Source organism: Aspergillus bombycis, assembly GCF_001792695.1.
Source record: "Aspergillus bombycis strain NRRL26010 chromosome Unknown contig00100, whole genome shotgun sequence".
In the NCBI taxonomy this organism is placed as follows: Eukaryota; Fungi; Ascomycota; class Eurotiomycetes; order Eurotiales; family Aspergillaceae; genus Aspergillus; species Aspergillus bombycis.
In genome coordinates, this window is record NW_019170102.1 from 118,628 (window position 1) to 133,520 (window position 14,893).

Genomic DNA, 14,893 nt, shown 5'->3' on the forward strand with positions numbered 1-14,893 from the left:
GACATTTGTTGAAGTAGGATCAAAACACGGGGCCAAGTCGGGTTTCCATGAGATGGTGGTGTTTCATTGGAAGAGGATATGGAATCAATGGAGGAGCCAATCCAGCTCTGACCTGGAAATAAGTCGAGTCCAGGTCAGCCTGAGGTGCCATGGGGTACATAATCCAGGGATGGTTATTCGCCAACGCCCTTGTGCATCCCAATAGACATGATATTTGTAACGCGTTCAAGAATATCTATTGTTAGGTGGAGATAAAAGGTAGAGTGCCAACCAAACCATGCAGGTGATTCTCAATTGTCCACAGTCTTGAACTGAAGATTGCCGTGCTTCGCAAGAGCAAGAGTCAGTCTGCTACCCGAAACACACTCCGCTTGCATCACCCTAGTTATTACTATAATAGGAACACCTTTGTCAAAGTTCCTAATATGCTTCATGAACTCCAGGATTGTTTTGCCTGTGTTGACAACCTAGTCCAGCAAACGAACCCAGTAGTCAAATTAACTGTACGATACAGTCGTGACCATGGGAACAAGCATAGAAGTTTGCTTGCGTCCATCACTTATAGCCCCCGCCTCCTAGACGTAAGCGGATGAATGTGGTCGAGAGGAACACTTGGATGAGAAATGGGTCGGTATCGCATGCACAGTTCACCACGTTCTCCATCAAAAAAAAGAGTCAACGGCCTTGCTGTAGGAATCAGTCTATCGTGCCGCGATTCCATTAGGTCCTGATTTCAGCATATTCCGCGGGGCGATATGGACGAACAATGGAGCAAAGTCCGAACAGAACATCCATGGCATTGCACCTCCCTCACCCGAGTCCTTGAAGAGTTGCAGCTCAATACAAACAATCTCCGAAAGTCTTCTGCCTGTAACCACGACTTCTCTGCAATTTCTATTAACTGAGCAATATGTTCGATTACCAGCGCCTAGCTCCAATCATTTCACTTTGAGCCTTTTGATGACCCAGGAGCCCATGATCGGCTGTGGTATGGATTTCTGAAGTGCAATAGGTCAAAACCGTCTCGGTACTTATCGTGCTCCTCCACCGTATCGCCATTATTGGATTCATTGACTTCCTTGATTGCAGCGACTAGTTGGTTCTCGTTTGTCCATTTATCAACACAAGTATAGTGTATCCTCAAACACATAACTGAGGACATGGCATTGTGGGGTTCAATAGTGGGTTAACCCTCTCAGTCTACCTGTCTGGTTCAGGAACACTGTGTCGAGCGGCTCTGTATATCCTCTTCGTATCGGTTGTGGAGTCTGGAACTGTGTGAAGAATCACCAGCAGTATCGAGCGCAGATAATAGAATACTGCAGACAAGACCGCGAGCTAGGTAAGAAGGTGGTGGCTAAGTAGTTTCCCAGGCTCAGCATGGCCGGCTTGGCTGTCATAGTAGAGTATGTTGTGTAGGGCTAGAGCTTAATATTGGTTGCCTAATTATGTTTGATGCAGTTTATAGACAGCAGATGACTAGACAGCCTATTTCAGAACGCTTATCTGCGCGGTTGACGGGATCGTAATTATTGGGGGACCAGCTCAATCAAGGAGTCGTTCTTCTCGGTCCAGGCGTATAAATTAACGGTGTTGTCATGTCGGATGGGACTTTAAAGCTATCGCTGCTGGCCGCTGGTGATGACGGGTCTGATGCATGACCTGATCAAAAGTAGCGCCAAGTTGCAGTGGATCGTTGCCTTCGTTACGAAGACGCTTGGCAAGGACGAAAAGCTTGTTATCCTATCCAAGTACCCGGTCCTCGCCATAATAGTCTATCTAGTATGCACCCCTCTACAGATCTCCCTTGACTTTCCCGTGGTACTGATCCCTTGCCTGTCGCAGGTATTGCGTTCAAAGTTTCCTTCCAGATACCCGGTTCTAGTTTTAGCTACCTATCCGCGGCGAGACGATACAATCGAGGCTTTCCAGACCCTCGCAGCGGGTGAGACCTATAATGGGAAGCTGTCACCAGGGATTCTTATCGGGACAACCGGGATATTCGGGATCGGTGTCACCTTAACGAGGGCACATCAAATGATTCTATTTGAGCCGTGCCTGGGAAACGGAGAGGAATTGCAAGCTAGCCGTAGGATCAACAGGATCGGCCAGAAGAGTGACACCACCATTGTGCACCGTTTGATAACCAATGTAGACTGCGAAAATGCCCTTTTGCTACGTCGTCAGCACCGACATCGATTGCATACTAACCCAGACACCGCCGCTGCCGGGTCGAGTACGGCACGTCCTATAGAAGTCTAGCTATCTTCGGCATTACCTAGACCTTTCCGGTGGTGGAATATGGTTGACCGGCTATCCGGAATCAAGTGATAGAACCAGCATCAGGGCGTCGATTCAAAGGGTGTGTCTTTCTGGACAGCAGCAGAATTCATTGGCACACTATGCTTTGTTATCCTATCTCCACTTCACCAGCCATCGGTACAAAGTAATAAAGACGTATAAATCAAGATACACCGGCATAGGATTGTGCTGAGATCTCCAAAGTAATAAGGTCCAGTGGGTAGATAATAAGTACGCACACTGTGAAATAGCCCCTCCAAGTCATGTATTGACAATGAATGCCGAAGGCTGTGTATCTGGCCATAGTGGCAAGAGGGCATCGAAGGTGTGAATGTGCGCTTATGCGTGTCGAATAACTCTCGTGTGGGTTCGTGTCAAAGCTTGGCAAAGAGATGGAAAGGTCACCCTACTGGCTGCCACATCGTAAGAGAAAAGGTTGTGAAAAGGCTGGCCTCGTCGGTAATATATAATCCATGACCCCCACCACATGATGCCTTTCGCTCAACGGACGAGGCAACGCCTCCCAGAGTTGCGCTATTCAGCGGAGACAACAACAGAATCCTTAGTTTGGAGTTGACCATCATGTGTGCTGTATAAGAAACTCGCTCTGAGTTTGTCGCCCGTTATGGGTGAAGCTTTGCCGAAAGGAATGAACAACAGCATAAGCCAGGCGATATCTCCTTGTCCTTCTATCCTATCCGAATAACCTGTTGATTGCGAGGAATGACGTTGGAGAGTCGACGGTATTGCGATAGCCTGAGCTGTTCCACACAAGGGTGTTATCAAAAGAATGAAAGAAAAGTTGACAGACACCCTTGAATTCCTCATCCATATATATAGGCACCTAAAGGGGTACCCAAAGCAACCACGTGATCCACGCACAATAATAAGCAACACTTTGTACGGTAGTTTTACCTTTCCAGTCAAGAATTCAACCTTTTATCAAGGTACTTAGTTTCTTCTCTCCACCACAAAGTGGGCATTGGCTGTGTAGAAGATAAACGACTGATCGCGATGGTGTCCTGTCCTTGGGCAACAGGCCTTGATGGGAGTGAGTGGCCTTCCCTCATTCGAGAAGATTGACCGCAGTATGACTTGAGTCTTGACTTCATGGCTTTGTCCATGGATTTGCTTCTCGTTTGGGTTTCATGGACTCGGTTCTCCATCGACTGTGTGGTGTGAGAATATATATATATGTAGGTGAGAATGCTGTTCTGTGCTTCTCAGTTCCCTGAGTGAAAGGTCTACTTCATTGGCCCACAAGAATAGGCTGTGTAGTGGTTCCAATGGAATTTTCACGTTGCGTGTAGACATCGTATTCGCCTGCCCAGTTGTGGGCGCGAGGTACACATCGCCTTGATTAACATAGTCGTCCCTTCATCTAACAAGTGCTTATGTGGTGTGGGGGTCATGGTAATAAAAAGCTGTGGTAACCATCGGACATGTCAAAGAAGGACTGATGGAAAAGAATGAAAAGAAGAAGAGACAGATGTGGTGAACAAAGGAATGGCATGTGGAATCTGTATCAGAGCCGTCGAGAAGGACGAATTTATATCTTGTCTGACGGTTTGATGAGTCACGATTCTCTCGGCATCTGCCATATTCACGAAGGCTTTGTTTGAAAGGTACAGTCATTCTCTGCTTCATCCTGAGGCCAACCAGTGCTTACAGGTGACAGACAACAGTGACGGTTAACGCCACCAATACAGGAGTGGTTGGTAGAAACCGTAAAGCAATGCACATTATATATCTATAATACAGTAAATGACTTGAGTGGCCACGAAAGGAATCCGGTTGTTAACTGAGATTGAATAATATTAGAGAGTTCTTTCGGAGTAAGCCGAACATCAGACTAAGACACTTGTTCAATGAATGAACTCTGTTATCTCACAAAAGAAAAAAGAAATTCTGCAAACAGTCACAGCACCGAGCGTAGCTTACTTTGAACTGATCACTGACTGACAATAACTTGAATGATCACGGTTACTTTGACAACCTCGATCCAACCAAAGAATAAGGAAATACTGGGCAAGGCGAAAGTTAGAAAAGGACGGTCTATTAAGACCTATTCAAGTCGACCCAACAAAAGAAACTGCCCCTCCCTTTGTTATGTAAAAGAAGCTTCTTTGTATTCAGATATCCAAGGTGCGGATTATACAAGGGCATGATATGTTTCCGCCCCAGTCTAAGATAAGGGGGATATCTCTGGGTAAGGGAAATAATAGACTCAAAGATCTATTGACACCCATGGATGGAGGTTTGGCACCACCTTTTACCGCAACGCATCCACTGCCGTTCACTAAGAGGCGGGGGTATGAAGGAGCATACTTGGTACCTTTCGGTCAGATTGGGGGTAGTTCAGAGGATGGTGAGAACGAACATCTTGCGAAGTATTTAAGGGGTACGAGCGAACGAGTCTTCAATGATGTCCTCAACCCAGGCCTGTGCATGTATTTATGCTACCTTATAAGAGGTAGAGAACAAATACTCGACAACGATTATGGACCTACTAGGAGTAGGAAGAAGGTGTTAAAAGAAGTTCATCAATTCCATCAAGTATAATACATCTCAAGTCATAAAAGTTACATCCCATAACCATCAAACTCCCTGACGAAGCGATATCAACCCAGTCGCAGTGGTATCACAAATAACGCTTGAAAGTCTCGTTTAAGCATGCTTCTGCATATCAAGCTCAGCACCCCTCTGCTTAACCTTGCCCTCATCATGAACCTGAGTCCACTTAGCCTCCTCACTGCGATCGCCAGTAGCAGCAGCAGCGACCTTTCCAAGACCACCCTGCAAGCGATCGGCAGCACCCTCACCGAAATCCTTCAGCTGTCCCTCCGCCTCGGCACCCTTACCACGCAGGTTCTGGTCTTCGCCCTGCTTGCGCAGGTTCTCGTTGCCGATCAGATTGCCCAGGGACTCCTTCGCGGAACCGACAGTCTGATCCCAGGCGCCGGTGGAGCGCTGTTCATGGTCCTTGGCTATCGCGCCAGTGTTAGGGTCGGCAGAGAAGGGGCCTAGCTTAGCGGTGGTGTGGCTGGCGTCATGTTCGGCGGCAGCCTTCTGCTGGGAGGCATCGCCTTCGGCCTGTGTTTGTGAGTCTATGCTTGTTGGTGGTACTGAAGGAGTTGTGGTAGTAGGTACCTTGGTAGCGGAGTTACCAGTCACGGCACCGACGGCGCTCTGGACCATGCCAGTGGCAGAGTCGACGTAGGACTTGAGAGTGGAAGCACCGTTGTCAGACATTATGGTGGTTGTGTAGTAGAAGGTGTTGTTTGTGAGGTAGGTGAAGAATTGATAGAGTGTGAATTCCGATTGTGTTTGCTTGTTCGTAAGAATTGCTGTTGTTGATGATGATCTGGACAAGCCAAGATGGCTGTTTATATAGGGTTGTTCCTGAACTCTGGACTTTTGGTTCCTGAGGCCCAATGATATCATATGACGTCATCGTATCGATGACGCACTACCGCGACGTCATGGGCGTTTTTCGTAGCCAGGATGGACATCAATTCACTGTACTCGATATGCTAGACATTGACTCTGACATTCAATTGCCATTGGGCCCACAGCTCATCGTGGATAGGAATAGTTCATTGTGGATAAACTCCGGGGGGGATGTCTAGAAACTTCGGGACAGGAACTTGGAGGCATCTCACGTGATGACTTCTATAGTAGCATTGAAGTGTACAAGAGAGAGACGATCGAGACAAACATGACGACAAGGTAGGCTGTGCAGGCCTGCTTAGGATAACACCATTTGTGGGCTCTAAATCTGTCGAGCTATCAAGGAATGTCGTAGTCTCAGAGAAGATAATTGATCCTGTTTTACGAGTCACCAGTGCAATCGTTTGGCGTTACAAATATTGTGTACGGTGAGTATTCTAGAAAGGAGGGAATAAAAGAATACAATCACTTTTCCATATTTCACACACTGCAGATGTATGCTGTTAAGTATAAAATCGTGAGAAGCACATTCTATCAGCATGAGAAGACATCATTCATCATCATGATCCACAACAGAAGGAAAAGACAGACAAACAAAGAGCATCTAACCAAAATCATTACAGAGCTCTAATCGAGAGAAACAAAAGAGACCCTAAATGCAATCATCACAGTCATGCAATAATCATCATAATCGTCGTTGTCATCATCGTCAAAACATGGTATACGTAATCCAAAAGATGGTCAGGCCCCATATACTAGACCATAATCAAGGCCTCTCCTGAGCAACGGGCTTCCTCGGGCTATCAATAAACAGCCCGAGAGTCCCGAGACAGTCGTCCAAACTGGCCGAATAATCCCAGGTCTCCGGGTCCAACCCATCGTGCCCATTAACAGCGAGCTGAGCTTGCTCCAACCAGTAATCCCAGGCTTCTGTATCCGGTGCGATACGTCCAGTCTTCACCCACCTAGTCGATCTAGTCGACTTAATCGCATTCCACAGCGCCTTTCGAAAGCTCCGGTCGTCCCCCGGCGCCGGAAAAACAGGCGCGACCTCCTCAATGTGAAGTGCCGAGTAGTCCCAGTGTAATTTCTCCGGCAATGCCGCAACCATCCAGTACGCGGCATTGAGCAACAGATATGACGCACCGAAAGCGACTTGCATGCGTGCTCCCGAGTTTCCGAGCGCAATAACTCCGAACATAAGCATCATGGTTCCGAGGAGGGCGAGGGAGCGATACCACGTTCCCGAGAGGAGGTAGTTGCATCGTTCAGGCGCGAAGAAGAGCGGTCGGGCGACCGTTTCGTCACACTCCACAATTATGAAAGCACCGTTCGGGTAGCAGATGATCACGTCGCCGGACGGGATATCGTCTCGGCCCGTTACACGTTTCCCGAGCTTCAGGGACCATTTGCACATAAGGCCGAGGAGGGATGAAAGGCACGAGAGGAGGATGGTCGCTACCAGCGCCCATCCGTCATTGAAATGGATCGAGAGGCCCAACAGCGCGATGGACATGGCACAGCCGATGGCGGCGAGTAGGGAGAGTAGGCTGAAGGCTCGAGCCGAGATCAGTGCATCTGACGGGTTCCCTCCATCTTTGATCGTGATTCGATAATGGCGGACCGTGTAATCGGAGCCGCTTTTCATCGACTCATCCCCGGGCAGGATGATATGGGGAATGCGGTAGACGTGAGGCCGGCAATTTCCAGAGCGAATGCCTAGTACGGTGCCTGGAACATCATCTAGACGGAGCGGTCGCGACGGTCTCATAAACGCCTGGGGTGCGGGCATGAGGCGTGGGAGGAAGGTGAAGGCGGATAACGTTGAGACTTGGTAGTTCACCGACACGGAGCCCTCGCCCAAAATGGCGAGGAAACCGACGATGTCGAGGTGAAAATCTTCGAAACTGTCATTGAAGAACATGACGGGCTGTGTTTTGCCAGGCAAACGAAGGTGACATGCGGGTACGCTCGAGATATTTCAAGGATACGACCCACTGTGAGGTTGTGTCACTTTCTCCGCAACTCAACAGAGTTGCCCGTCCGTTTTTATTTTCATCTGGCGAGGCTGAAACTCTTCCCCGTGGAGCTCATTATTGGCCAGAACGCTCGAGCGCATAAGCGCTTGAAACTTGCAAAGACATCATTGGCAGATTGTGGTTCCTTTGCGCTGGGGCCAAGTGAGGGACTTCTTAGGGCTCGTTGATTGGAGGTGGAAAAAGTAGCTGCATATGGGGCTGAAAGCGAAGTCTCTAAGCCAATGGTTCCCACCCAAGGGATAATGATTTGCGGGCCGGTCCTTTTAGTGGATTCGTACCGTTGGGCATCGATTGTTCATCCAGCAGGTGTCATGATACAAGGCTTTTTCATCGGGCGCATTCGCCCTTCCATATCACCGTCGGATCTATTTGGTTTCTTAGCTTATGGCAAGTGGATGGACGTCAGGGATTCACTTACAGTCTCTGGAAAAGGCATGATTGCATAAATCCATTTGTGTCTGCCTAAACCACTGGCTAGTGGTTGAAAACTTCCTGTTGTTATGCAGTTCTTGGAGCTGCGCCATGGGTATTTGCCACATACCAGCGCTCATTCAGCCTGATCATTGTCCTTCCTCCCGGATCAAGCCCTAGAATTGAACTTGAGATAAAACATGCGTTTCACCGATTTCAGGGTCGCGGCAAAGGCACATAGATTGCCCCGCCAGTCCGCATCCTATTCAACCTGATGGAAGTATGTTAAGCGCCTGGTTCTAGAAATAAGAGGATGTATCTACGTTGTACAAACCCTTTTTCTGGGCCATCGATGGTAGTCGGGAGTCGTCACAGTGATCGCTCTTTGAATCCTGCAGCGGCCATAAAAATAATGTATAGCCCTGAGAGAACATAACGGTGGGCGCAGCCTACTAGCTTCACTTATCTGGGGTGACCCTGGTTGTTGGGGCTGAGTGTTGAATCTGATCTTTGACTTGACGTAATTTAGGCAACCCCATAATTGAAACACAGCACATCTTCTTCTTCTTCTTCTTTTACTGGGTGACCTGCACGGTCTTTGTATGAGCAGAAAAGTGTCATGAGAAATCAATAGAAGTATTATAACTCGAGAGTAAGATAATATCGGGAATTGGCCATTGCTAGCGACTCTTCGCCGCATACTTTTGCTTTGCTGCAGATGCAAGTCGTATATAGTTGTTCCAGCGATACACGCGCCTGTCAACTAATGTCCCACATAAACATGTGTATATGACTGTCATCACCTTTCGGGGTATATTTCTGCCTACGAAGTCTAGAACGAAGACGTCCAATGAGCCGTGACATGCACAAGGCCGTCCAATTCGAAATAGGAGACCTGATCAGATCCGCAGGGTCATGGATAACCGCCGATTCTCGGAACGGATCAGATAAGATAAACAGTCCCGTTCGGAGATTCGACGGAGACTCCATCAGTCGACCCGGAGTAAACACGAATTTCCCGTCCCCCGGACATAAGTACAAACAAACGTTCGGGCAAGATAAGCGAAAGAATACGATGGTCTCACCTTCGGTGGACGGATGTTTCATCAATCCGAGCCCCGAAAGCCATCACCGACTCTTAAAACCTAGCATTCATCCTCCCTGACAACTAGAGTTGGCGATGGAGACACGGGTCTAAGCACTACACGGGATGACGCCAATAGTCCTGTCACCATGCTAGCCAAATTGCTACTTTTCTGTAGACTCTTCGGTCCTATCTTCGGCCAGATATTCGCCAGCTTGAGAGAGGCGGTTGCCACCCGCTTACACCGGCTCACGTACCGCGCTGTGGAGCATCCGCGCAACGTTGTCGTTATTGGCGCTTCTTTCGCTGGATATCACGCGGCTAAATGTCTTGCTAGTTCGCTCCCAACTGGGTATCGGGTTGTGGTTGTTGAGAAGAATACGCATTTCCAGTTGACTTGGGTTTTGCCACGGTTTAGCGTGGTGAATGGCCACGAACATAAGGCCTTCATACCTTATGGGCCTTACCTTGATCGGGTTCCGGAAGGCTCTTATCAATGGGTTCGTGATCGTGTTGAGCGTATTGTACCTGGTGACAATGGACATACTGGACAGGTAGAACTTGCATCTGGCGAGAAGGTGGAATTCGATTACTTGGTGCTTGCGACTGGGGCGTCGGGAGCACTTCCATCGCGAGTGCCAGCCGGCACCAAACAGGAAGGGATAGAAGAGCTACTTGCTGAGCAGGAAAAGCTCCGAGCTGCCACGAACGTGATCATTGTTGGTGGTGGAGCTGCGGGTATTGAGCTCGTGGCAGATGTGAAGTCGCAATATCCTGAGAAGAATGCCACGTTAGTTCATTCCCGGACGACATTGCTGAGTCGGTTTGGTCCTCGGATCGGAGAAAGGGCATTGCGAGCGCTTGAAGAGCTAGGTGTGAGGACTATAATGGGTGAACGAGTGCTCAGCGACAGTGCAGAGGAGGGCAATGTCAAGCTGAGCTCAGGCGAAACTCTCGCGTGTGATTACTTGGTACGCGTCTTGCACCTACATCCTTGAGTGCTTGCTAATTTTCCAGGTGAAATGTGTGGGCCAACGTCCCAACTCGAGGCTAATACAAGCTCTGTCACCTGAATCGATCTCTGAGACAGGTCATGTGAAAGTTCGCCCTACACTTCAAATATCAGACATGTCGCTCAACCATATCTATGCCGCCGGGGATGTGGTAGATATGGACAATATCAAGAATGGTCGAGCAGCGGTACAGCAGGCGCAGTCTGTCGCACAGAATATCGTACGCTCCATCAGGTCGCAGAATCAACTAGAATATCGCCCGCAGTGGTGGGAGGGAATGACGAAACTGCACGTAGGGCTGGTAAGTCGCTTGTTTGTTGCTCATTCATATCATGCACAAACTGACACCATAAAGGGGAAAGCTTTGGTTTGGATGGGCGACGGTTCGGCCGAAATAATCATGTCTGTAAAGTGCCGAGCGGAAGAGTTGGACAGCGCAAAGGTGTGGAAGTTTTTCGGGGTGAAGCCATACACGGATGTCGGATATGATCTGAGAAGGGATGGAATATAAGCTATACTTCCCAACCGCTGTCCAGTGTGCTGCCAGATATTGCCATGATATGGGTCAAACCGGGGTGGTAACCAATCCTGATTTGGTCATTCCAAGCTCCAGGAACCCAGTCGCATACAGAGGTTTTGCACGAACCACCCCCCGCTGCACAGCCAATCTGAAGGCAACCGAGAAGGCTTCTCTCAAAGAGCCTTCTGGGTCGCTCCCTGCCGAGACGGGATGTGTGTGTACGAGTCTCATGGCGAGACGATGAAACGATAGTCGATTTGGTTGCCCTACTCGAATCAATCGATAATACAGACATCGTATGCTACATCCAGTTCGGACTGACATCTTTACCTCGTACTGAGGATTTTCCGATGATGCTTGTAAAAGCGGCAAATGTTACACTCCAGGCGTCAAACTTCTTTTAGAAAGATCTAGCCTTGTGGTTTCTAGGTTTCTACCGATTACATTGAAGAACAACCTAGCGACGCACGACGCGTTTAATACATCACACGGGCACAGTGTGCTCCGAGATTGTCGACCTGCCTAGAGGTTATCATCAACCTCGTCTATACTGTAATGTCATGGCACATAGGGATTGCTGATCGTGAGGGACACAAATGTGACACGTCTCGACCGGTTCGTTACATACCGATGCATCATATCTCGCTTACTCGATATATGCATGCAAGGATTACGCGGAGATATTTTCCAGTTTACCTTTTAGAGTTGCATGTGTAATGTGGCCTGTAAACATTGCCCCTGGCTAAACCCCATCCCCACCCCTTGCATACTTCGCGTGTCCGCTACCAAAACAGAGAACGTTTTAAGAACTCTCTCCTGCATGTTGTATCCGAAGTAATCCTTGTCCCACCATATACGCAGTCTGGATGAGTGTACGAGTGTATGAAAATGTTTGGAAATAAATTTGATGTGAACGGCAAGGTCTTACACCCCCCCTATTGTCATCCATATATGCTAACAACTATCAGTTGGTAGTAGTGGCGGGGGGGTCGAAGGGGTTAGGCAAGGCAATAGCACTAGAACTGGCATCGAAAGGTACGATCTGATTTTCACTAGAAAAAGGCCTTTCATCATTATGCATCGTTCTCTATCATAGACATGGATCGGGCTCACAAGAACCAGGCGCCAATCTGCTCCTTCTCGCCCGGACGGAAAGTGCATTACAAGCTACGCAGCATGAAGTCGAAGCCGCATGTGTCTCGTCAAAACAGATTGTCGATACACGGTCGGTTGATCTGACCAAACCTGATGAAGTATATCCTCTTCGTACATGCCGACTTTTGCTCATCCTGGCTAAGTAAACAGATATCTAGAGCCTTACGACACTACCACCCGCCTGACATCCTTGTCTGCACAGCGGGGGGCACTCCCAACCAGGTCGGCTTTCTCGCCGATGTCCCTCCCGAAGCTCTCACCTCGTGCATGGAATCAAACTACTACACCACAATATTCGCCGTCCAATGCTGCTTGAAACTATGGCTCGTTACCCCGCAGACGCCCTCCCCCAGACATATTATCCTCACATCCTCGACCGCCGCTTTCCTCGGGCTACCGGGTTACATAGCATACACCCCTACCAAGGTAGCTATTCGCGCGTTGGCTGATACCCTTCGTCAAGAACTGCTTCTTTACGGAAAAGATGCGTTTAAAGTCCATTGCTGTTTTCCTGGATCATTCCTATCGGAGTCCTTTTTCCAGGAGCAAGAACACAAACCCGGGCTTACAAAGGTCCTCGAGGGAACCAGTATGTCTCAGGAGGAACTGGAGCGCAAGATACCCGGTGCCCGAGAGGTCGCGAGGAAGATTGTTCGGGGCTTGGAGAAGGGGAAGACGTACATCTCAGTCGACTTCCAGACGGAGCTTCTGCTGAATAATATGCGTGGGCCGAGTCCGCGGTTTTGGACGGTGTGTGATTTCATGCTGGGATTGTTAGCGTCCTTCGTATGGTGGGTTTTCCGTATCGATTTTGATGCGAAGACCACAAGGTATGGGGCGGCGAGGAATGCAAGAGATAGTCGGGTTTAATATTAAGTCTGCAGTGTCCCAAATGAAGCTTTGGGCCACGTAGATCACTACATACTGATATGCACTACTATAGCCAGGTCAAACGGCCTGGGGCATCTAATATCTAATAATGACAACTTCGAAAATCGTGAGCCAGTGCTGGTTGTTGGAAACGTCGTCTCCCGATTATCCAGTATTCCTCCCTCGTTTGGGTATCCACTGGTTGCATCCATGAATGATAGGTCCTGTGGTAAAAAGCGCATTTATAATCAATCTTAGCTCATGATTATCCTAAGTGTTACTTGAAGTAGAGCAATCATTACGTGAGAAATCCATATTTGCTGTTAATGAACTATAAATTTGACAATAATACAAGAACCAGCCAATTGCAGTAGAGTGCTGTAGATCACTGGCCAATAGGAAGCCATAAAAGTCCTATCGGCCTCGGCACCTAAGCCGAGCATTTGTCAGCCGTGATTTTCGGGCATTCCCAAAAAGGATTCCACGCGGTTTATCATATCGAAGCTATAAATCGCCATGAGTGCACCCACGATGACCGTTATCCGACAGGGCAAACTATCCTCGTTCTCTCCTCACAATCATATACCAAGATAGCCACAATGGGATCCATATCTTCGACGTCCCCTTCTGTGGTCCAAGCTGACAGCACCCCCTACTTCACCCCCGCCAACAATGCAGGCGCCGCTGTTAACCCCGACGACCCCAATACTCCCACCCTCTTCAAACCCTTGCACATCCGCGATGTGGCCCTCAGAACCGCATCATTGTGTCCCCCATGTGCATGTACTCCGCCGAGTCGAACCCCGCCTCCCCCTTCGTCGGCGCCCTGACCGACTACCACATCGCACACCTGGGCCAATTCGCGCTAAAAGGTGCCGGCTTGGTCTTCGTCGAGGCACAAGCCGTCCAGCCCAATGGACGTATCTCGCCCCACGACGCCGGTCTTTGGCAGGAGGGAACCGACTCCGAACAATTCAAAGGTCTCCAACGTATCGTCCAATTCTCCCATAGCCAGGGTGCCAAGGTGGCCGTTCAGTTGGCCCACGCCGGTCGGAAAGCCAGTGTGTTACCCCCATGGGTAGCATCGCAAGCCGGGAAACACAGTGTTCGGGCCGATGAGAGCGTCTTCGGGTGGCCAAAGGACGTGGTCGGCCCTAGTGGCGGTGAAGAAAATATCTGGGACTCCGTGGAGGGCACATACTGGGCTCCCCGGGCATTGAACACAGCGGAGATCAAGGAGGTGGTCCAAGCGTTTGCGAAGAGCGCAGAACTGGCGGTGAAGGCCGGTGTCGATGTCATCGAGATCCATGCGGCACACGGATACTTGTTGAATCAGTTCCTGAGCCCCGCGACCAACAAGCGTACCGATGAGTACGGTGGTAGCTTCGAGAACCGTGTTCGCATTGTCCGTGAGGTTGCGACTGCCATCCGTGCTGTCATCCCGAAGGGCATGCCGGTGTTCCTCCGCATCAGTGCGACTGATTGGCTTGAGGGTCAACCTGTGGCTGCCGAGTCGGGCAGCTGGGATCTAGAGAGCTCTCTCCGTTTAGCCGAGATCTTGCCGGAATTGGGCATTGATTTGGTCGATGTTAGTTCGGGCGGAGTTCATAAGGACCAGAAGATTAAACTGGGTCCTGGCTACCAGGTGGATTTGGCCGGGGAGCTGAGAAACGCGATCCGGAAAGCTGGCGCATCAACCCTGGTGGGAGGTGTGGGATTGATCACTGAGGCAGAACAGGCGCAGAGCATCGTTCAGGGTGCCGATGAAGCGCAGCAGGCTGAGGCCATCGTGACGGCCAAGGCAGATGTTGTTCTCTTAGCGCGTCAGTTCCTGAGAGAACCTGAATGGGTCATTATCACGGCGAAGAAATTAGGCGTCAAGGTGACACGCCCACATCAGTTCTGGCGAGCACTGTAGATAAAAATATGGCCATGGAGGATATGTATAGATGAACACAATAGAACGAATGTGATTTGGATTATGATCTGCAATTGAGTTTTTGAATCGATTCACTTCGGTTAATTCCGGCTCAAGCGGGGGACTCCGGAG

At 49.4% G+C, this 14,893-nt stretch overlaps 5 protein-coding genes across 5 annotated transcripts; 3 read left to right on the forward strand and 2 right to left on the reverse strand.

Moving 5' to 3' along the window:
• Positions 1 to 4,968: 4,968 nt before the first annotated feature.
• Positions 4,969 to 5,553, reverse strand: ABOM_009829 (mismatched base pair and cruciform DNA recognition protein; the record flags this gene model as incomplete). Its single annotated transcript, XM_022536957.1, has 1 exon — positions 4,969 to 5,553. One exon carries the CDS (start codon positions 5,551 to 5,553, stop codon positions 4,969 to 4,971), a length of 585 nt encoding a protein of 194 aa, XP_022385644.1.
• Positions 5,554 to 6,517: 964 nt separating this feature from the next.
• Positions 6,518 to 7,675, reverse strand: ABOM_009830 (uncharacterized protein; the record flags this gene model as incomplete). Its single annotated transcript, XM_022536958.1, has 1 exon — positions 6,518 to 7,675. The coding sequence occupies one exon, from the start codon at positions 7,673 to 7,675 to the stop codon at positions 6,518 to 6,520; it is 1,158 nt and encodes a 385-aa protein (XP_022385617.1).
• A 1,759-nt stretch (positions 7,676 to 9,434) lies between these two features.
• ABOM_009831 (putative mercuric reductase) lies at positions 9,435 to 10,283 on the forward strand (the record flags this gene model as incomplete). The annotated part of the gene is made up of 1 exon (XM_022536959.1): positions 9,435 to 10,283. The coding sequence occupies one exon, from the start codon at positions 9,435 to 9,437 to the stop codon at positions 10,281 to 10,283; it is 849 nt and encodes a 282-aa protein (XP_022385616.1).
• A 1,401-nt stretch (positions 10,284 to 11,684) lies between these two features.
• Positions 11,685 to 12,843, forward strand: ABOM_009832 (putative short-chain dehydrogenase; the record flags this gene model as incomplete). The annotated part of the gene is made up of 4 exons (XM_022536960.1): positions 11,685 to 11,698; positions 11,794 to 11,853; positions 11,915 to 12,071; positions 12,124 to 12,843. 4 exons carry the CDS (start codon positions 11,685 to 11,687, stop codon positions 12,841 to 12,843), a joined length of 951 nt encoding a protein of 316 aa, XP_022385619.1.
• A 775-nt stretch (positions 12,844 to 13,618) lies between these two features.
• ABOM_009833 (NADH:flavin oxidoreductase/NADH oxidase) lies at positions 13,619 to 14,761 on the forward strand (the record flags this gene model as incomplete). Its single annotated transcript, XM_022536961.1, has 1 exon — positions 13,619 to 14,761. One exon carries the CDS (start codon positions 13,619 to 13,621, stop codon positions 14,759 to 14,761), a length of 1,143 nt encoding a protein of 380 aa, XP_022385618.1.
• Between the last annotated feature and the right edge of the window lie 132 nt (positions 14,762 to 14,893).